The following is a 22320-nucleotide window of genomic DNA, read 5'->3' as shown; positions in this document are numbered from 1 at the left end:
CAACGAACCGGTTGCACTCGCAACAGCCGCGTCGCGTGGAATTCCCCGAAGCTGCCGTCCGGGTAGGTCATGCTGACCAGGAAGCGATTCTTCGTCGCAGTCATAAGTTTAGGCTACAGCCAACCGCTATCATCAGCTGACCGATGAGCATCGGTGAGCCCTCGCATTCCGTTTTAGCAAACAGAAATTTTGCAATACTCTCTATGTCATAGTTGGGTGATGAACCCGACCCCATTCTATACTTCCTCTTCGCGTCAAGGATAGTACTCGTATTTAAAACCGCCAACTGGAGGAATTCTCGCTTCAGAGCTGGTGAGTATCCTTAGGTCCCGTCGGTGACGTTTTTGAAAAAAAAATTCAAAAGCCAGCTGTCTAAAATTCTGTGTTAAACAGCGCAATTATGAGGAATGTTCTGGTTTGGATTTCAATAGAACTCTAGCATGGCATTGTTTTGTAACAGGTCAAAAAATAAAAACAGAGTTGAAGATCGAAAAATTGATATTTTGTCTAATCAATCGGTCAAAAAGTCGAATTTTTCCGATGACAAGCATCTGCTATCTCATTGATTCAATTATGAAATGTATATAATCTTCTTTCGCTTCTTTGGACATGAGCAGCCGCAGCACTGCTTACATAGACTACGTCACGTGGCATCATGCCAACATTTTGTCCAAAAAAAAAAAAAAAAAAAAAAGAAGCGGAAGAATAAACATATACAAATGCCCCATTGAGAAAAACTAAAAGCAGGGACGTCCAGGAAGCAACAATTAATCAAACCTACGTACGCAGTTCGCCCTCACCTATAGAATGCAGCCCGTTTTGGACTAGGTACATACATATCATTTCTCCAAAAATAGAGACAACCCCTGTAATTTCAGATGTTCTTGGGGGGTACCAAGGCGCTGCCAAGCAAAGGAGTACAGTACAATGACGTGTGGCATGGGGGTGGATGTTCAAAAACACATGTATCATACAACCCTTTATTTCTTGTTAATCTTAACAGCGGCATGGAGTATATTTTCAACCAATTGGTTGAAAATATGAGAGTCCCTAATTTGCGGGGAATATTGCGTGTACACAAGGGCTAAGTGCGAAAATAGGAATTCGACCACAGGGCTGACAAGTGATGCCGAGATTACTCCTATAATAGATAATAGACATTTCAGCCCAGAATGTTAGGTCACTGGGGCAAAAGAGCTCTCTCACACCAGCGCCATGCTGGTAGTAGAGGGGACGAACCTATCCATACCCCCCAACACAACACAGAAGGCTGATTCGTAAATTGCATTACGAATTACTAGTAATTTGCATGAAATGGTTTGCTGATGAATGCACGCAGTTTATTGATTGTACCGTGCAATCTCATTACCAAGTTCGGATATCTACCACGGCTACAAATAAAGAACAATATCCATAACATTTTCCTTTTTGCTCATAAGTGGGACTCAATTCGCACTTAAGCCAGTCAGGGATTCCAAGAAAAAAAATGAGAGTTTAGAATTTTATTCCTCCCCAAAGAAAGGCAACGACTCAACGAGATTGCATTTTACAGATGATTTGTCGACTTGAACGCCCCAAAATCCTCCAAAAACGTGCAGGAAAAGACGCGTGGGGTTATTTCAGGGGATAGGGAAGATGGTTGATTTGCTGAGACCGGGGCGGAGCAGAGGCACTAACCCGGATTTCCCGTGTCCCTCCCGGGTAAAATAGTTACGGTTTCAACCGGGATGGATGGATGGCTCCACGAAAGGTCGATTATTTTAGATAAGAACGGGGTTGCTGCTCCGGCTCGACATGTCAGGAAGTACGGAGAAGACATACAAGTACTCCGTATTCTAAATGAAAATGTTAATGTCTCGGATTCAGCTGTCACCCACAGCTGGTGAAGAGAACACACCTCTATCACATGTCTACTGCATTGACGGTGGCATCTGTGTCTTAGGGCTTTTGTGAGAGGTTGAGATAAACGTTGGATATCTCCGCACAGGTTTTCGGGGCTTTTTTCTCAGACATAGTACGCTACCGCCACTGACGGAGGGACAATGCGTTGGGTGTCACGTACTTCCAGGAATACCTTTTCAAAGGATAATGTCAGACGAGAGAGGGCACGCACTGCACTGGACAACCAGCCCTCTAGCTCAACAATGAATGCGAGGGGGAAAAATTGCGGTGTAAAACACGAAATAGCGGTGGAGGGATGGATATTTACACCAAGAAGCAGGCTATTTACACCTGGCCAAGAATTAACTAAGTTTAATATAAGTTTAATGCATACAGCAGCTTTACATGCATAGCAGCTGGCCCAACTCTTTAGGGGCCAGTGAATCATTCTGATATAGTCTCGCCCCTACATTCTACTACCTCTACCTCGATATCTGATCCTTCTGTCCGAATCCCTTCCCATATAACACCGCATTACGCCGTATATTATATAGCTTTCTCCTCGTAGAGTCCTAAGGACCTCTCCTTGGCCCGCCGCTTACACTATAATCAATATGGTATAATAACATCTATAGATTTAGAGTAATATAATATATATATGATTTCTGAGAGAGTAGTTATTGATAGTGACAGTGGTACCTCTTCATCTACAGTATCTCTAGTACTTAATCTCTCATTTTCTTCTACACGAGCAATCCGTCACTTTGGCATTTCGTCTATAATCATCAGACTGTTCAAATCAAACGTTTCATAAATTCTATTATAACATATATGTACTTTCAACAAATTAGTCAGTTATTTTGAGAGATTTTGACTGATGAAGAGGATACAAGAGATGAAATAGTAAATCAGCTGTTTTATTTCTAGTAAGAATATACAAGATATATGTCAAGGAGTCACTTCGCTAGTAATCACAGAAACCGTGAATTGATGAGTGAGACGAGAGTGTGATAGTTGAATAGATGTATCATGTAGGGGTTCTTCGTGACGGTTAGAACTACATTTGAACACTAGTTATTTTTGTGTGTAAAGCTCTTGTATGCATTAAACTCATTAAAATATTAGTCAATTCTTGGCCAGGGTGTAAATATCCATCCCTGGTGGAGGAATGCTGGACGCTGCAGATTTTAGGGAAATGCAGAGATTAGGACAGGCAGGAATTCAAGCCAAAGCCATCGGTTGGCTGTTGGCAGTTGCCGGGATAGCTGCTTGACTGCAATAATCACGCACACATGCCGCAGGTCTTGTGATCGGGGAGTGCATCAAGGATACAGACAATGGCTACCATTGCTATCATGACCCTCAGCGGGTTCTGTCTTTGATGCGACACGTCTGTTTCCCGGTTGGAATTGGCGATGACCGCCACTGATGCTGGTTGTCGTTTTTCTTCGGTCAGCGATAGATCTTTGGAACCTTGGAAGTCTGGGGGTTCACATGTAGTAGGAAAGAAGATAAACATCCATGGATATTTTTAAAATTGCCTCTGCCAGTCAGTCAGACGATTGCTCAGCTCAGCGGCGCCAGCAAGAACCTCATCTTGTCCGTATCAGGCAACCACCACGAAATTCGGCTGCGCCCAGCAAATCACACGGGCTGGCGCTGCATTGGACGCTGTCTTGGATGGCTATATTTTTACATTTTCTTCTGATATTTTCTTAAGATGCCTAACCCCGGCTCTTCCATGGCCGCCAATTTATTTCATCCCCGCCTGCAGCTGCATGAGTTTCCTTGCATACATCGAACACGTTGGCCCCAGTCCCGTCCGTTCCCTTCCCGCCCAGCCGCAGTTCTTAACTTATCTCTCTGTCTCCCCAGGCTGGGAACCTTGTAAGTTGTAACAACTCACAAGACTTCCTCAAAACCAGCTTACAGGCACCTCCCGCTAGCTTCCCATGGCCCGGCTTCTTATTTGGCTGCCCAACCCATCCCCCAACCCGGCACTCGCGCCTTGATCGGTGACGGGCCGCCCCGAATGATAACTTGGCAAACATTATTCTCGACGATCCGTCTTCTGCAGCCAATGGAATGGAACACCGATATGGATTTGCTTCTTTTGCCTCCCGTCTGCTGGTTTCCCCTTTCCCGCCCTTCGCTTGAAAGTTGACGGGAAGCTAGAGGAGCAAAGTAGAAAATCATTGGCCGACACTTCAGCCGAGAGCCGTGCAAGAAAAAAAAAAAAAAAAAGGAAAAGAAAAAAGCATGAGCAATCCGAGAAATCGACTGACCACAACATTCCCTGTGCTTGACATGGAACCATGACTGATGTTGCACCCCCAGACACCAGCCAGGGAGGCAGGCAGGTGGACTCTCAAGTTTATGCGGGCAAAGCATGCAGGCGCGGGGCATTGCATCGCATTGCGATCATGTGCTTGTTCATCCTCCCATTCATCTGTGACGACATGACATGATCGTAGAATGAGCGAAGTAACCTACTTGCGCCACTTTCTTTCTCTTCCTTCTCCACAGAGCGCGAGCTTGCTGGAGGGCGAATATCCCGCTGAGATCGGAAGGTGTTTTATTTTTATATTCATATTTCTTTTGGTATGAACTAGCAACTGACGTGACAGCCATGGCGAGGCTGCGATGACACCCCTCAACCCGGCTCTCTCTGTAGATATGAGCAACGGAGAGGATTCAGGCCCAAAGGATACAATCCTGATACCTGCCCGACAAGGTTTGATCGGCTTATCCAGTTCTTTCCCATGATCGCTTAGACAACAGTGCAGAAATCAGCTAACTCCTGATAAACCCACTTGCATATGGCAACATGCGTGGGAAGCAGCTCTATCCATGTTGGACCGCATTCCCAACTTTGGGTGGTATCGGTAAGGGAAAAACAGCAGGTACCATACCGTTTTGATAATACGGTACACCAGCGTGCGGAAATACGCAGACGATACCGAACAGAACGACCGAACGGCGCCGTACTCGAATAAACCCCTGCCAACCCACGTTTTGTTCGGGTCAATCGGGGCATCCCTGCAATCCGCACCCAGCACTGGCGACGGCCAATCGAACGGGCGCCTTCTTGCTGCCGTCCCACCCCAGCCTGCACCTCCGCTAACCGGGCTCGGCGGCTGTCCTTCGCTGTCGTCGTCCATCGTACTCTGCTACTGCGTACTGTGGTGACTATAGGGCAGCGTGGAATCTGGAGTCCGGAGACCTGAGTCCTGGAGTGGCAGCACAAGGTCCATCGGACCAGTCACATGGCGCATATGCAAGCGTTTTTGCTCCCTAGCTGACCTTCGTGACGAACCCTCTTTTTTCTTCCTAGTTCCTGCTCTCCCTTAGTCCCGCCCCCCTGTAGGCTGTTGGGTGGTGCCCCATCCATCGCGGGCACAGGCCAATCCGGCGTTGTCTCTGGGCTGGCTAGTCGGTGCTAGACTGCGTCTGTCCGTCCCAGCAAACAGGCCAGGAAATGGGTAAACGTCGCCGCTAATGCAAGTTTGTCACCGCCTCCCTTGCGTAATCCATCCGACTATCTTTCACCCAAAATGGCACATCTCCACTCGATACCAGTGAGAGCACGGAAATGCGAGACGAACTTGAAGTCAAGGAAGTAGACTTGGTCCCAGCTGGTGGGTAACCCAGACATCCATTTGGCTGGGCTAAGTGGGCTGCCTGAGGTCGCAAAACTCACAGGGACACGCAGGACATCTGGGCTTTGGATCCCAACTGGCCCATTTCCATTCGATCTTTGCTTGATTTTCATTTTTCGTTTGCAATCCCTCGGCCCCCTCGCTACCCAACTCTGGTTCCACACAAACTTAAATCACACCTTATCCTTGTCTTCCCGCCTAGACCCGCATATGATTTTGGTCATGTGTTTGGAAAGCAGCCAATCCGAGCTCGCCATGACCATGCCACCAAGACATGGGGGATTTGGCCATTCTTGGCTTCTCATTGTCCTGAACAATCAGATTTCAGGCGTGGCGGGCTTGTCATCGCTTCATCGTATGGCTGAGGAAGGAGCCCCAGTGATACAGGGCGAGAAAAGAAGAAGAGGGAAGTTATATCTCAGATGCACATCCCTATGAAGAAACTGTGGAAGCTCCTGGGACACATACGGACAACCGAGATTGATATCCGGAGCCACGACATTTGCATACAGAACAACAGAGTGACAATTTGGCACACCTTCGGTCACGGAGTTTTAAGTACCCCGTATTTATCCATCCAGATGATGCAATGTTGTCGCAGGAACATTACTATTACGACTGTTCTCTTCTCATCCACGACCACGGGGAAATAATGGCTGATTCACCAGGAACAGAGCCTGTTTAGAATGCGATACACAAAGTGCAACACTGTGCATCTGCTATACTGAGCACATTTACGATGAGGCCCATGCCTTTGTGGTCTTTACAACGGCCAAAAGATCTCTTTTCTAATTTTTAAACGGGCGGATGCATATCTCTTCAGGAACATGCACATCCTGGCTGCTCCTCGAAGCTTATTGTTATTATTGTTTCTTGCAGATTTTATTCTCGCCGAAATGAATAAAAATGAATGATCCACATTTTATCTCATAAAGCCATAAAAACGAGGCGACGGGGAGATAAAAATGCCTGCCCGATCTGTCACTTTCTCGACCTATGAACCTTACTTACTTCACTGATAGGGCTAACGGCTATGATCCCAATAATAAAAAAGAAAAAGAAAAAGAAAAGAGAGAGAAAGACTATGGTTATTAGCTGAATCTGCGCCACTGATATGAGCTCATCACCAGTTATCAATGAGATGAGCCATTGATCTCCGCACCGCTACTGGCTTCCGCGCTTTAGTTTCTGTCAGGTTCGCTCCTACAAATCTAGCCAATATCGCCGTCCAGTTCGCGTCCAAATGTGAGATAGGATGTTTTACTTTTCGACTTCACTCTTTGGCCCTAGGCGCACATACATAGTGAACTCAAAAAAGTTAGTTACATGCATTTGCGATAAACTGTATGTGGCTCCGTACACCACACATCCCTGCACGGACGTGATTACCAGACAGACCAGACATTGCCTAATCCTCAATAGGGAACGCAATTATATCGAAATCTTCTGTTGCTCCGTATCGTGCATTTTCTGCAATAAAAATTGGAGGAGTGTGTGATTGACAACACAACATCACTGGACTTTCCATAGCCCTGACACCAAGAATTTCTCATTCCCAACTGGATGATTGAAACGCATTGGCGTGGGCGGAAGAGGCGGAGAGGGGAAGCTGATCCCTCCCTTCTGGCAACTTCTCCATTATACAAAAAGTACTTGAGTGTACTTCTATTTGCTACAGTGATATCTACTTAGGGCAACTTGCAGAATCACACCAATCCATCATTTGCACCTTGAGGGGAAAGGATTGGCGCTCCTAATATTCCCTCCCCTCCCAAACTACTGATCTGACGTACGTGTGTTCTGGATAATTGTGCCACGGCTACCCCAAGGTGCACATATCTGATGATTCAAAATGAGTAGGGAGACATATATATTATCCCCTCTTTTTTATTATGCCTGTGTTATACGTTAACCTGGGTACATTTTGTGTGCACTGTCTATCTATATAGACAACGCGGCAGTTCTCAGCAAACATGTTGTTCTGACTGATGTTATTCTGACTGAGACTTTTAACAGCGATCAAGGGCGATTGTTTCCAAGTCTGCAAGGCTAAGAGGATGGCATATGCAGTAGTGGTTACAGTGAATCTTGTCTCTTGTCTGTTGTTTTTTTCCCCTTCCTTTCCATTTGAGCTGTTGAACCGAATTATAATAATTATTATAGAGGGCAGCGTATGTATACTATTACTATGTCTCTGCATTTCAAACCCTCGCCAGAAGCTGCTTAAAGATTCACAAGAGTTTATATCTATATATGTACAGCCCCATAGTATCCTGCGAGCAGATTTCTTTTCCAGATGCATATGGTAAGGCTGACGGAACCCGCCCCCCGGGGGAAGCCGGGGTGGAGAACGAATTTATGAAACCCCCCTTCAGTGCTCGTTACGTGGAAGGAAATCAAGAAACAAACATGCCATCGATAACCCCCAGTTGTCTATCTAGGATTTGCATACTATATATACTATTGTTTATTGTTACGTGTAGAACACAAGAACTGTAAGAAGCACTCTGCTTTGCATTTTCCGGGTCCTTGGATAAATGTAATATATAACTGCATCACCAGCTCTATCCATACGATGGATGAAAACCCCCGCGCGCTCACCTGGATGATACTTACTGTACTTTCTACAGAGCTAGGAATAGAACAGAACAGAACAGATATATTTATATATAATATTATATATATGTATAACCCTGCGTATATAGGGAGGATCACCGCCCCAGCTTAGCAATTTTACCCGCCACAGGTTGCGAGCGCGCTTTCAGGGGCCCGTTCAGCGGGCGCATCCATTTTGTTCCAAGTTTGTCCAAAAAAATAAATAAAAAAATAAATAAATAAAATAAAATAAAATACAAATAAAAGTAAAAAAGTAAAAAGGCAAAAAGCAAAAGCAAAAGAATAAAAATATAAAGAAATAAAAATTTACTTAGGTAGAATTTATAACAGCTCTGCGAATTGGATAAGAAATGTCTGTAACTTAAATCTGTTCGCAAGACGGGCCCACTTAAGCTGGGGTTCCACCTCTCTCGGAGAAGAATTAAGTTGGAGGTTCTTACCATCCTACCAGTCGAGAGAGGAAGGGCTTGTTCCAACCAAATGGAGACATGCAATTCATGCTCGAAGTTTCGTCCTGGGATAGACTAGAAAGGTGGGGAAAGGGGAGACAAGGGACCAAGAGTCAAAAAAATAAAGAGGAGCAGGACAAAGGAGTAGAAAGAGGGAAGACAACGGGGCAAAGTCGAGTGGAGGCTCGGGGATACGAGCGAGCCCTCCCTTTCTTATGTTTGGTTATTAAAACAAAACGCAAGTTTGTAACTGTTGACGGTTGTGTATGCTTGGGAGACGCCCGAGCCTGCACTGTTTGTGAGGGCTATCTGCATCAATAGACGGTAGGCTTCAATAATGATAGGACAAAATCTAAAAATCTGCATTGAATGGATACAATTTTTTGAACTTCGGAAGTTGTTGACTGGAGATGCAAGGGCTTTCTCCACGGATTGGCTTCTTGCATGGGTCCCAATGATCGGGATAGGGTACCAGTAAATGCAAAAGGATTGGGTAGGAGATATACGGGAGGAAAACAACACGACTAATAAGGCAAAATAAATCCTAGCAGTCCTGCTGCATAGGCGAGTAGGGAAGGTTGCTTGGCTAATACCAAAGCATCCGGCACCTGAGTTACTCTTCTAAGGGCCCATATTTGTTGCATTAACCAGGATCTAGACAGATGGGAGAGACCACCAGCATCTTTCAGCATGTTACCTCTAACGACGTTACTACTCTGGTTCGTTGGCACCTTCGCCAGATTCACTATGGTCGGAGTCTCCATCGATATCATCGCCGGTATGATCTTCCCCTAAAGGAGGGTCAGGCATCACAACACTGTTTAGATATGTGACCTATCAGTAGTTATGCATGTTAGCCCCAAAAACTCTTGAATCGAGTGGATGAAAAGTATGATGAGAAGGTTATATGAAATTATTGGAAAGCATCAGCGCAGAATCGCTAGGTTGATGGGGAGTCCGGGTTGAGGACGCAGGAGTGCCCTAAGCTGGGTAACTTCCCGCACGAGGTCTGATTTGCGACTGTATTATTGAGAATTCGCGAGAACCAAACATTCGGGTGGAGTACAAAACAATTTTCTAGTTGCCCAACCCTTGCCAGGTGATCGTTGGAGCCGGGGGCTTCGCTGGTTGAGTGTGGGCTCTCCACGAGACACTGAAGCCATGGATTGGTGTAGTGGTGCCCGGCAGGAGTCAAAAAGGAAAAGACCGCTCTAGGCTAAACCGGGGGGTGAGGAAGGAGGAGGAGTAATATTGTCTTACGAAAGGTTCCATGATCCCAACAATACGTGCGACCCGATCACGGGCTGTCGGGCCTAACAGATCCTTGTCCTGAAGCTTCTTGCTCATAGTAAAGCTACGGAGCCGCAGAAGATCGATGTTCTTGTTATCAGCATCGTAACCCTGGTCAACAAGGGAAGGTGTTAGTATTGAATCTAAGAAGGCCGAAAATTTGGAATGGGCGGATGGTGTGGACAAAGGAAACAATAGCGTTAACTCTGAAATAATCAATAACTGGAGGAGGGGAGTCAGGGGCTTCGGTAGAAGCGTAGATGTGGCAAATCGTAGTTAAGCCTTCTACGGCTAAGCGAAATGCCGCGGAGGGCCGGAACGCGCGGGAAACTCCATCCCTAACTTTATTCCAGAGGTGCTTCAAAATAGCTGAATGGCCATCCTCTTGGGCACTTCTGTTGAAAAATTATCAGGGGAGAAACATCATAGATATCCTTCCAGGTGCTAAGGCCCAGAGGTTCCGGAAACGAGGGAGCATCCCGTTGACAAGCCCATCATTCAACAAACCTCTCTTCCATCAAAGACAACCCGTGGATTAACATGGATATGAGGACGAGACAACAATGAGCCAACCAATGGTCCAAGAGTTGGGGATGAAGTTCTGGGTCCATGAAAGGTCTTTTGATAAGGGAATTGCTGGGTATTTCAAATCCACTGTACAACTGTCACACCTCGTGGAAGAAGAGATCGGCAAGCCCAAGGGAATATTCTAGACCACTGGTGACATGGACTCACGCCTTGGATTGCGTTGGAAGTGACAGTTCAATGCACGCGGTTTTGAGGTCGGGTCATTGGAAAATAACGGTGTGATGAAGGAAAGTCGAGGAAGTGGACGGGTAAGATCCCACCTATATTCCACGCTGACTTTACATAGATGAGAATTTGTTTATCTTACTTTTGGTTTAGTTTTCAGCGCGCTCTCCTGGTTCTGACTGACAAATGCCAAAACGGCCTCATTTTTAGTTTTCGGAATGCCGTTGAAAATCTCTTCTCTAACGTCCACTGCGTTCAACACGTTCTTGATTCGCAGTGAATTCTGGTCAATGTCTCGGCGAAGCAGGGCGAGCTTGTCAGCTTCTGGATGCCAGAGGCCCGAGCCTGATTCAGGTTATGGTCAGTGTAGGCCAGATTCGCATCTTTTTCTCACTCGATTTGTCGAAGCAACAAATTCACTTTGCCAATATTCAAATATATGCACCACCAGATGGGAACGAGCCAGTTATCGCCGGGCACCATCAACTAAATAAATACGGACAGCGCTATATATGATGGACAAAGTAAACCAAGTCCAATGGTTTAGGTCCCTGCTTGAGGGTCGACTAATTTTGCCAGTAAGGGATATCACGCGAGGAGGCACACATGTCGTGCAACTTACCAATAAAACATCTACCAGGCTCTACATGCACGTAATATGCGGCGTAAGGGCCTTTGCGTCCTGTGCGAGACCTAAATACTTATCAGCTCTGCTCTTTGGCTGACTGCGCCGTCATTGAGATCAGTGCGGTTAAATGCGGTCAACTCGTAAAACGCGTACCATGCTGCCGAGAAATGAGGCTTTGTAATGCGTTAGCGATATTCCAATTCTCTGAAACAATGTAACTGAGGCTTGAGGCGGAAAGATACTGAGTTCTGGCGGGACATACTTTGTACGGAGTGGGATCATTACTAAATCGAATGTCTCGATAGATACGGAACACCTGCAAAATGACCCCAAGGGACATTGTTAGTTCTGTCGAGGCGGATGATGTCAACATGTTGCGTAAATACCAAATCTTTAGCAGGCAATTCTGGAATTGTGCTATCCTTCTCAATGATCTTCTCCGTCAGGCTTTCAACGAATGTGTCCCAGTCGCGTTTTGAGGTCCGAAAATCCGCATCATGCACTATTCCTGGTGAGCAAATAAACAATACCACATAAAACATTCGTTTGTACTTACTCTTCAGCCACTCACGCTGGTTATTTGCCTTCAAATCCTTGAGGAATAACATTGTATTCGGATGAATTGTATGATCCTCGTAGAGTGTATCACCCGCATCCCTAGGTTTGGGGAGCTTAATGAAAACTTCCTTCCCAGGTCCTAGACCGGTTTTCACACCCTCCCGCCATAGCTCCTTTCCCTTTTCTGCTGGCTTAGCAGATGAACCGGCTTTTGCCCTGGCAGCGCCCTGTGCGGTTGCTACTGCTTTCTTCCGTCCGCTTGCCCAACCCCAACCACCGCGCCTTTTGGTAGGTTTAGATTCGGATTCGGATTCGGATTCGAATTCATCTGTAGCTGATGGTACAGAAAGGGAGTCCTCGCCGCCCTCTTCGTAAGCCGATGGTGTAGTAGAAGATATCCCTGAGAGTTCTGTGGTCTCCGCATCCAGGCTTCCCGCGGGTTGGTTCCTGAAGTATCTGCTCTTTTCCTCAGTCGATTTGGCGGGTTTCGTTTTGATTGAGTGTTTATCTTTAGCTAGTTTGTGTCGTTTTGATTTTCTGGTTGCTTCTGGGGTGGGAAACGAGTTGTCAGAGGCTCGCTTCTTTTGTTCTTCGGCAGCCGCTGATCGGAGGTCGAGTCGGGAGGAACGTCTGGGCATATTGGCTGGAGATCTCGGCATTCTGGGTGGATGGTTTCTACAACATAGTTAGTAGAGCACACATAATAGCAAATATATGTCACAACGGATGGGTACGTGTATTAGTCCACCGAGGAGGATTTTCAAGCTATTTATTATCGTTTGAAATGGTGAAATTCATTGAAGGCCAATTGGAAAAGCCAATGATTCTCCAAAGAGACCAAGGAGACAAAGCTTCAGCTCGTTAGCGCGAAACTAACTAACTAATGGGAGCATTGTCAGTTGGCTCTCAGCGCATCGAGTGAAATATGTTTTCCAATTGTTTGTCTTGGATGGAGCGCTCTAAGGGACAGGGCAAAAAGGGAAATTGCATTTGTTTGTTGGTGGGGGAGAACAGCTAAAATACTCAAGAGGCATGTGGATTTTTCACGGGCATCCATTACCATATTTACATCACCCTCTGTCCTCAATAGCAGATTCGTCAGGAGAGCAAATATAACTTGCGCGAAATCTAAACTACGTTTCATTGCCTACCAGCCACTATCATAATTAAGACAAAGCTGATTGAATCATAAACCCTCTTTGATCCTGTCCCGATTGGACCGATATCTTGTTTCGCTCTGAGGAGAGTAAATCGAACTCGGTTCGGTGGAAATGGCCTCCCCTGGACCCGGCTTCAAGGCTAAAAAGCAGAAGATTATACGCGATCTGTCCGTCCCAGATGAAGAATATACAGATCTCTCACCCAAGGGATCTATAGATGCGGGAATCCGCGATTTGATTCACAATATCAACCAAATGCCTGGCCTGGTTACGACAAGCAGCTGCGCCGGTAGAATCAGCGTATTCCTAGAAGTGGGTGGAAGTGGAAGAGAAAGGAAAGGACTAGGAGATAAAGAAGGCTCTTCTGTCAAAGAAGATGATCGGAAGATCGTAGAAGCAGAGGGGGATATCGGAGAAAGTTCAGAAAGACCACCGCAGTTTGCACCCACGGGAGGTAAAGGGAGTGGTAACTGGTTATTCGTATCCCATGAGCCGGTGGAGATAGACCTGGACTGTGAAGGCAATTACCTTCACAGGATGTTTAATCTGGTTCCCATGGACGAGAAAATTGGAACAATAAACCATTCCGGTAGCTTGAGGCTTGTCCGTTTTCATTTTGAACCAATGGTCAGTGTCTGCTTTTCAACCTGTTGTTGTTTGTCCACTTTTCTGCAATAGTCACAATTCCCCTCAAAATGTATGAATAATGCCTAACATGGCATCACAGATTCTCCACATTATGGCATCATCTCTACAACATGCCCAGCCGGTCCTCGCAGCTGCCACAATGGCCGGTTTCCGAGAAAGTGGCATACAAAGCCTGCGGTGTTTAAATGATTCGGAAGCGTACCCCATTGTGGCAGTCCGTTCATCCGGACTTGCCCTTGAGTCCATCATCGGGTTCCATCAACAATGCATCAAAAGTAAAAGCAAGGATGTCATTGCTAAGAGCCTAGTTTCTGAAGTTTATCTCCGCATGTTGCTTGCAGTTGCAAATGAGAGGTTTAAGACGAACGCAAACCGGCGAGATAGATTCTGGACGAAATTACAGGAACTTAGTACAGGGCATGCCGGTGATCTTTCTTCAAGAAGGGCTGGTTGGGAAGATCCTGAAGTGCGAAGGGAAAGGAAAAGGGAGGAGGGATTAAGGCGGAGTAGAGCCGCGATGGGGCCAAAGGTTGCTCGAAGGAAACTTGATCTATTTGGTGATATTATGAGTGAGGAGGGTGAGCCCTCCTTTCTGTATCTTTGATTTGAGTTGATCCAAGGCGGTCTATAAAAATTTCTATAGCTTGCTGCTGTTGTAGCGGGCAGTTTTCCATCTAATCATCCTTAAGCATACCAGATATTATGAGGACATGTTTCGTGCGATAATGTCTTTATCCTTTCAAAGAATCTGACGTTGATGCCACGGTTGGTGATCCCCCGGACGCAGGAAAGCTACCATCCACGGACGATTGTCTTTCTATATCCACAGCAAATAATGCAATAGGCAACTTTTGGCCTTCATTTGTTATTACTTTGCTAACTAACTAACTGGCTAACTAACTACCTGTGCTTGACATATTTTGTTCATAACCAGCTACAGGCCCGCAAGACGATAAGCCGCACATGGGAATACGACAGTGTCACGTAGGGGAATCGAATGTCAAGTTCATTAAAACGAAAATTGGGGGGGGGGGGGGGGAAGGGAAGGAAGGGAAGCTCCGAAAAACGTAACTAAAGCGAACAATTGCATCAGTAATTCATTAGGCCGATCCTGTTCATCATCGTAGCGCGGATGTTCCTGCGCTCAATTTCGCTGTAACTCATGGCTACACACTTGGACCCCACGGAAGTAAAACAAACAAACAGATAAATCAATCGCTTTCATGGTACGAGAAGCAGTATTCCACTTGATGAAAGTCGAAATCCATCGTCAAAGGAAACGAGAGATAGACAAAGAAAATACAAGAAAGAAAGGAAGGAGGAAAACTAAGCCAATTTGCAAGATTTACGCCCCGGTTTTGCCATTGGCAAATATGATATTCGACCAACACTTCCTCGCCTGGTAGGCACTATTCTTATGGACGGACATTGTGGAATAGGTCACTGGTCGTCCTTCTCCCCAGCGCAATTGAGGCAAGCCGTATATCCGGGAATGAAGCCCAAAGAGAAAATTTCCGACAAAAAGATCACAAGAACAAAAGGAAACCCAAATAAGAAAAATCAGAAAAATCCCAGGAAAAAAAAAACAATTGGAGTGGCTCAGTTGGGAGCCTCAGATGGGAGCGAAATACGTGAAGTTAATGAAACCTGCGTGATCATTAACGGAAGTATGTGATATGCGAACACTATACAGATCGCTCATAGCAGCCTTCATCGACCTCAGGCACTGGAGAATGACGACTTCCATTGGTTGCAGCGCGGGTGCGGCGACGAGTACCCACCGCTCTAAACATGTTATGGGGGATAACGCAAGTATCAGCGAATCCCGAAAAGGAGTTGGAGGGTTTGCGACGATTAGCCTGATTAGAACGGGAGGCATCATCTTTGCAGTCTGGCACATTGGTTGAACACGCGTCATGGATGAAATTGATGGGAGCAGACCTGGCCTGGCGGCTTAGGCTGTGGGTATGTCGAACCGGGTAACGAAGCATGGCGGGCGAAACGGATTGAGAAATGTTTTCAGAGATAGGCCCCGCAACCGAAGAAGGACCGTCAACAGAAACTGAAGGAGACGAAGCGGAGGATGGAAGAGAGTGAGAAGGACTCTCTGTTCCACGTTTGCTCTTAACACCCTCAGTGATTAGCTGTGTCAAAACACTAATTTCATAGTCCACCGCGGTCTGCCATTTGTGATGGGTGTTTCCCCAGCCCCACTCAAGCCAGACCTTCCCAAAAGGAGAGCCTGCATGCATGACAGGATGCCAGGTGTTAGCCAGGACATAGGTGCCAGGGTTCTTGGTAGCAGAACCGGCTACAATCAATTCAGCATATTGCTATGAGATACGGCATTAGCATAAGCAAATAGGTTAAGTTTTGGGGATTTTCATACCATGACGTGTTCCTCAGTAGCGTTAGGCTTACGGGTGAGTGTATCAAATGGCCAGAATCGTGCAGTGGGAGATGCAGCCACGCGATAGTTTTTGGCTGCAATATTGAGAACAAACTTCTGGCGATCATTAAAGACAGGGCAGCGCAGTCCCGCTTCTAGTAGCTCCCAAACAAGGCGCGAGTCGAGTCCAATAGTTTGTCCTCGCTCTACTTGCGGCACCAAAGCATGAATCAGGCGAAGAGTAGCAGAAAAAATCTGATTGCGATCTTCCACGGTGTAAAAGTAGGTCGCATACCAAGGGAACTGGGGCTGGGATTAGGAACGTCACCAAATATCGTGGAGAAGGGGCGAACCTTATATAAAGTACTCATCATATTTTCGTAAGGGCGCTGAAGACATTTTGCGCAGTAAACGGACTGTCACATCAGGGAGATCAGTGTCTAAGAATTCCCAGGCAGCGGCCCAATGTATTATTACAACATACGCGTTGAGGCATCTCAGCATGGCGAACCGTGCAGAAAATTTCCTCTCCAGTCAAAAAACCCTGAAATCCAGAGCAATATTTCTCTATTCCAGCCCTCACATGAGGAATACCGTTTCTCCAATCAATGTTTTTGGCACGCGGAAAGAGATCTTTGAGCAACTCGTCCTGATGGCTAGCTCTGACTACCACATGACGATTGCCCAATTTTGGAGTCTGGCAAGTGTCTAAACCACGGTTGATCCAAGCAAGCGTACACTCCGCATCGGCCTTAGTTGGGAATTCAATGTAGCAGTCCATAGTCTTCCCAGTCGAACGTTCCATGATAATATGCACAGCGCATCCTAAATCAGGTGTCAAGGGTCTGGCGTTACGACCAAGAAACTGCAGGATCTCGTGCTTGGTCACTGCATAAGGGATCTAGAATCATGTTAGCATGACTTCCATGTTAAGAAATCCGTCCGTTTCTCAGAGGCCCCATGAACAACCCCGGAACTATCACGCTTGCTTGATGATGGAGGAGTAATACTGGAAATGAACACGCCAGGGATCTGATATAACGCACATTGGTAATTTTGATAACCCCAAATCTGGGTTGGTAGGCTGTATCTTTGCCCCGTTGTCGAACGGCATCGCGTGTGGGTAGCAGACCGGATTGCCAGCGTAGCCGTAAGGACCGTTATGTGCGGCTGACATTGTGACAGCCATCGCAGTGGTCGCAGTCATCGGGGACGCTGCTGGCGCTGGGTTCTGATGCTGCGTGGCGTAGTTGTGGTCAGATGGAAGCTGAAAAGTTCGTGCAGTCAAGAATGAAGGATCATGTTCCATGGACGTCGCCAGAGTGACAGACGAAAGAACATCACCTCCCTTTTGCCCCATTGTCTCAGTAACCCCAACAAAGTGACGGTTTGCCCCAACGGCATTTGGATTCACTGCTGAAGGATTTTTTGGGCGGCCCATAGATACAACAGAATCAGCAAGACCCGTGAGTTTATTACATTCATATTCCTTAAAATTGCCATTGAGCCCGTCATTTTGACCCATTCCAAGTCCCTGATCAAGCATCGGGAGATGATGGCTCGCTTTCATCACATAAGGAGAATAACGTGGCAAATATGGCACGCTGGGATAGAAGTTATAACCCACTTGATATCCGGTTGACTTCTGTTCGGGGCTGCTGCAGGGATAGTAAGTGTATCCAGCCAACTGAAGTGGGAGGTATTGAGGGACGTGATACTGTTGACTACCGTTGGAAGCTGGGAGGTAATTGTGGGCATTGAAACCATTGTCAACGAAATCAGGAAATTTTTCGGTTTCTTCTTCTGAAGTCGCATCCGAGGGCACGGATATACTTCCATAATCGCTGCAAAATTCATACCTTGAGGCTGAGAACTTATATCCATCGCTGCTGATGTGGGTACGTCCACGCTTGTGACCCAACAAATCGTTCTCAGATTCTCCACTGTCATGGTTAGAAGCGACTATCGCCGGAGCGGTATACGGAAAACTAGGCGGGTTCTCCCTCCAGTAGCCTCGAGCCTTTTCCGACATTTTATACCTGAAAAAAGTGGCCATAGCTTTGAAACTCTTCTTGACGAAGCTCGACGCGAGTGCGTGATGGGCGTGCCAAACTCGATCAACAGCAGAACAATCTGCCGAAACAAAAGGGTAAAATGGAAGAGGAAAGATGATCCCACATTTGGCAGCAAAAGCCAACTAGAGGAGGTGTTTGTTGTAGTGCCTGTTAATGAAAGAGGGGAGAATGGATGAAACATGAAATTAAAAACCGAATTGTTTCATGAGATTTGTGTGTTCCGCTTAGTCGTTGCTTAGAACTGCCATGAGAGGTTTCGCACAGGTAGGTATGTTATGACCAGAAGGATAGTTATACTGGGGGGTTCGGTTTGCATCACATTGGATGTTAATGATCAAACTCATATATGCCTTGGGCTTTGGTCTATTCACAAAGCAATTGTGGTACTTAACAAAAGTCCAGCTTTTTGTTTGTGAATGTTGTAGTTCAGTATAAATCACATAACTGTGTATGTGAGGCATATCCTACATAGATAACTCGATGGCGAGGTGGAAAAGAGCAAGCGGATATGATGTTAATACTGCGTCCGGAGGGTCTCCACTCAGCTGATGAATGGAAGCTTCAAAATCGCGAAATAGCCTGGCTGATGGCCAGTGAGAAATGCGGACAGAAATCTCAGAAAACAGGATAATGCTGACTGGTGCCAATCAATGTAATGCGCTTTTTCATGTCCGGCAGATGATTCAATGGTAGAAGAAAACGAAATACTGAAGTGGAATATGTGAAATGATACAAATATATATTCCACCGAGAGGAGATCATAGAAATGAAAAGAAAGGAAATTATGCTGGGCGGCATAATTTACATTGCCTTAGAACAGAAAATCTGCACAAGGAAACATAATGGGTTCTATTAGAATCTACACCAGGGAAAGGCTCAAAACGGACATGACATTCCGAATTATAGCTGGGCAAAAAAGGATATAAACTAGAATACTGGAAGAAAAAAAAAATATCGCATAAAGCCCATTGCCACGGAGGTACAAGGCATGTAATTAATTAATCAAACTTGCATCACAAATATTAGCACCCGTATAAATCTTCGAAAGTGATGACTACACTTACAGGAGTCAAAAAGGATTCCGCCACAAATCTCGCCCTAGCATTCAGCTAAACACAAAACGGTTAGTAGAGGAAACTTGATGTAATAAGCCCGATGAGGAGGTAGCCAGAGAGTCCGCATAGTCGGGCGCGAAGGCCGTTTACGCACAAAGAGTTTCATTTCCGATATTTCCTTATCCACCTCCTCCATGAACTCTATGATAAAGTCAACTAGCTTATGCTTTAACATAGCCTCTGTATGGAAATTGGTTATCAAAAAAGATATGTCGTAGCCCTAGACTATGTCAGCCATGACAATTTCCGCGGTATGTGCTATGTTTCGAGGGTAGCTAACCTTTACAGGCTTCCGTCGTAGAATGAAGAACGCCTCTGCTCTTTGAGTCAAAAATCTGGTGAATTTGTGCACTAGAATATTCTCGATCTCGTCCGCCTGCTTAATCCGAATGCTGACTCTGATGCTGTTGACGCTTGGTTCAATAAGGACTTTTTCGTTTTCGTTACGCGCAATTGTAAGGGGGTTTAGTAGGACTTCTGGGGAAGTAGCCGCCTCCACCTCTGGAACATTATGCCGTTCTGACGTCTGCGAAGCAAAGTTGGAAATTGCGAGGGCGGCTGTGAGAGAGGATCGCACACATTGAAGGTATGGGCGCAATGATTGTGACTGAGAAACGATTAGTTGGGCAATGTGGTCGTTAGGGGACGTACGTACCATAATGGATGTGGGCCGTCAGTTCAACTTGCGAAAATTGAGGTTCAAGTAAACGGAGCAAATACGATTGTGTGCGGGGTACAACGGACTTGACAAAATGGTCTGCCGCGCTATTGCATGTAAGAGGACAGTGGTGCTGTGAATTCTTTGTATAAGACACTCATACTGGGGTCCCGTTGTTGTTCGATGGTGGCATGTCAACGTAGAGATGATTGGAAGTGTTTGCACTGTTTGCAACAATTCCCCCCGCCAACCTCAAGAAGCATTTCTCAGCAAATTACTTTGTTAGCACACACGTCCCTGTCATTCATTCCTCCAGCCAACCTCTGAAGGGCTGAAATTCGAATATATATCCTTGCATAGTGAGCTTCACAGAGTAATATTCAGTTTCCGTAATGGCTACGATACCTGGTGAGCTTCGGTTTTCTGTTTTCCACCTTGGTTTTAACTTTCGTGCTTCTACTAATCAGTGGACTCAAGTAATTGTCAAACACCAAGGCAAGCGCCACGAGGTCGATCTCGATCCGACTGCCAATGGAGAAACCTTCAAATTCCAGCTCTATTCGCTGACTGGAGTCGAGCCAGAACGCCAGAAGGTTCTCGTGAAGGGTGGGCAGCTGAAAGATGACACAGAACTCTCAGCCCTTAATGCAAAGCCTGGGCAAACATTCATGATGCTGGGAACACCAAGCGCTAGCAATATTTCCGCAGCTCTAGAGAAGCCTAAAGAGACGACAAAATTCATTGAGGATATGACGGAAGCCGAAGCTGCGAGAGCTGATGGCGCGACCCCTGCCGGTCTACAAAATTTGGGTAATACATGCTACCTAAACTCGACACTACAGACGTTGCGAACCATTCCAGAGCTGCATGAAGAGCTTCTGAAATATCAGCCTTCAGCCGGTTCATCAAATTCGCGTAGTATGCTAGGAATTCCTTCTTCTGGGGACCTGACCGCTTCTCTGAAGGATCTTTATAAGCGCATGTCTGAAACGCAGGAAGGATTTCCACCTATATCTTTTCTGAACTCTCTGAGGCATGCTTTCCCGCAGTTTGCACAGAGAGCGAAGGAAGGTCCCGGGTATGCACAGCAAGACGCAGAAGAGGCATGGTCCCAGATCATATCTCAACTACGCCAGGATCTCAAAACTAAGGGCGAGAACGGTGATGAATCGTCCGAGATAGCTTTTGTCGACAAGTACCTCGCTGGGAGACTCGAGTCGATCCTTGAATGTGATGACCCTGCGGCGAAAGAAGCAGGTGAGACCGCTATTGAAACTTCAGACTCCTTCCTTAAGCTAGACTGTCATATCGACAAAAACATAAACCATTTGCGGGACGGCCTGTTGGCGGGCTTGGAGGAAAAAATTGAGAAGAACTCGCCTACTCTGAACCGGGACGCGACTTATACAAAACGCTCTAAGATCTCTCGATTACCAAAATACCTTACAGTGCATTTTGTTCGATTTTTTTGGAAACGAGATAAACAGAAGAAGGTGAAAATCATGCGCAGAGTGACATTCCCACAAGAGCTGGACGTTGTGGAATTTTGCACTGAGGAGCTGAAGGAAAAGCTTTTCCCTGTCAGAGACAAGGTCCGCGAAATTCGCAAAGATGAACGTGATATGGAACGAGTTCGTAAGCGTCAGAAGATCGCACATAAACGGGAAGAGGAGCAGAAGGCTAATACCTCCATGGTCGAGCCTATCCAAAAAAAACAAATCGCCACCGAGGACCCTGATGCGACCACCGATGTTCCTATGGAGGAAGCCTTCAAAACTGATGCTGAGTACGAATCCGAGCGTGCCGCAGCCGTTATGGCTGCTAAAAAAGAATTGTTCAATCTCATCGACCCAAAACTCGCGTCTGATGATGGCGCCAATACATCCGGGCTGTACGAATTGTGCGGAGTCATTACCCACCAGGGGCCTAGTGCTGAGAGCGGCCACTACACCTCTTACGTGAAAAAGCAAGGAAGGATTGTCGATGACCCTCTCGCTCCCGGCGGCAAGAGATACGAGGATGATGGCAAATGGTGGTGGTTCAACGATGACAAAGTTTCTGAGGTTGAGGCGGAGAAGATCGAAACTCTGTCAGGCGGTGGTAAGTGGTCATATCTTGTGTTGCCTTGTCCCTTAAATCGAGAAAATGAAAGGAATGACAACTTATGGGAGCTGGCAAACTAACATACATCCCTCAGGTGAATCGCATTCTGCACTGATACTGCTTTATCGGGCTATCGATTTGCCAACCGCAGAGGAAGTTAAAGGATAATCCTTCATCTTTTGTTTAGAGACGCAAACTTCAACCAGCATCCATCATCAATTTTATTTCCTTCCTTCAAAACTTACGATAGTTATATTAAGATAAGCTTTATCGATTGTTTCTGGCGGATTATGTTTACAGGCTTAAGGAGGTTTTAACACGGTAATCGGAAATCAAAG

The 22320-nt window shown here is 46.2% G+C and overlaps 6 protein-coding genes across 6 annotated transcripts; 2 read left to right on the top strand and 4 right to left on the bottom strand.

Annotated features, from left to right (window-relative positions):
* Window positions 1–3473: 3473 nt before the first annotated feature.
* On the bottom strand, window positions 3474–5042 carry HCAG_03178 (predicted protein; the record flags this gene model as incomplete). The annotated part of the gene is made up of 5 exons (XM_001541031.1): window positions 3474–3565; window positions 3812–4052; window positions 4167–4330; window positions 4502–4650; window positions 4870–5042. 5 exons carry the CDS (start codon window positions 5040–5042, stop codon window positions 3474–3476), a joined length of 819 nt encoding a protein of 272 aa, XP_001541081.1.
* A 6299-nt stretch (window positions 5043–11341) lies between these two features.
* HCAG_03177 (predicted protein) lies at window positions 11342–12493 on the bottom strand (the record flags this gene model as incomplete). The annotated part of the gene is made up of 4 exons (XM_001541030.1): window positions 11342–11449; window positions 11539–11592; window positions 11663–11778; window positions 11833–12493. 4 exons carry the CDS (start codon window positions 12491–12493, stop codon window positions 11342–11344), a joined length of 939 nt encoding a protein of 312 aa, XP_001541080.1.
* A 612-nt stretch (window positions 12494–13105) lies between these two features.
* On the top strand, window positions 13106–14630 carry HCAG_03176 (conserved hypothetical protein; the record flags this gene model as incomplete). Its single annotated transcript, XM_001541029.1, has 4 exons — window positions 13106–13621; window positions 13722–14220; window positions 14340–14359; window positions 14583–14630. 4 exons carry the CDS (start codon window positions 13106–13108, stop codon window positions 14628–14630), a joined length of 1083 nt encoding a protein of 360 aa, XP_001541079.1.
* A 697-nt stretch (window positions 14631–15327) lies between these two features.
* HCAG_03175 (predicted protein) lies at window positions 15328–18063 on the bottom strand (the record flags this gene model as incomplete). Its single annotated transcript, XM_001541028.1, has 5 exons — window positions 15328–15975; window positions 16032–16334; window positions 16516–16932; window positions 17001–17019; window positions 17078–18063. The coding sequence occupies 5 exons, from the start codon at window positions 18061–18063 to the stop codon at window positions 15328–15330; spliced, it is 2373 nt and encodes a 790-aa protein (XP_001541078.1).
* Window positions 18064–18907: 844 nt separating this feature from the next.
* On the bottom strand, window positions 18908–19879 carry HCAG_03174 (ARP2/3 complex 20 kDa subunit; the record flags this gene model as incomplete). Its single annotated transcript, XM_001541027.1, has 5 exons — window positions 18908–18931; window positions 19171–19215; window positions 19316–19441; window positions 19502–19828; window positions 19877–19879. 5 exons carry the CDS (start codon window positions 19877–19879, stop codon window positions 18908–18910), a joined length of 525 nt encoding a protein of 174 aa, XP_001541077.1.
* A 392-nt stretch (window positions 19880–20271) lies between these two features.
* HCAG_03173 (ubiquitin C-terminal hydrolase) lies at window positions 20272–22150 on the top strand (the record flags this gene model as incomplete). The annotated part of the gene is made up of 2 exons (XM_001541026.1): window positions 20272–21979; window positions 22077–22150. The coding sequence occupies 2 exons, from the start codon at window positions 20272–20274 to the stop codon at window positions 22148–22150; spliced, it is 1782 nt and encodes a 593-aa protein (XP_001541076.1).
* Window positions 22151–22320: the final 170 nt, after the last annotated feature.

This window comes from Histoplasma capsulatum, genomic scaffold (genome assembly GCF_000149585.1).
Source record: "Histoplasma capsulatum NAm1 scaffold_3 genomic scaffold, whole genome shotgun sequence".
Classification (NCBI taxonomy): Eukaryota; Fungi; Ascomycota; class Eurotiomycetes; order Onygenales; family Ajellomycetaceae; genus Histoplasma; species Histoplasma mississippiense.
Note: the sequence above shows the minus strand (reverse complement) of the source record. Positions and strands in the feature narration are given on the sequence as shown.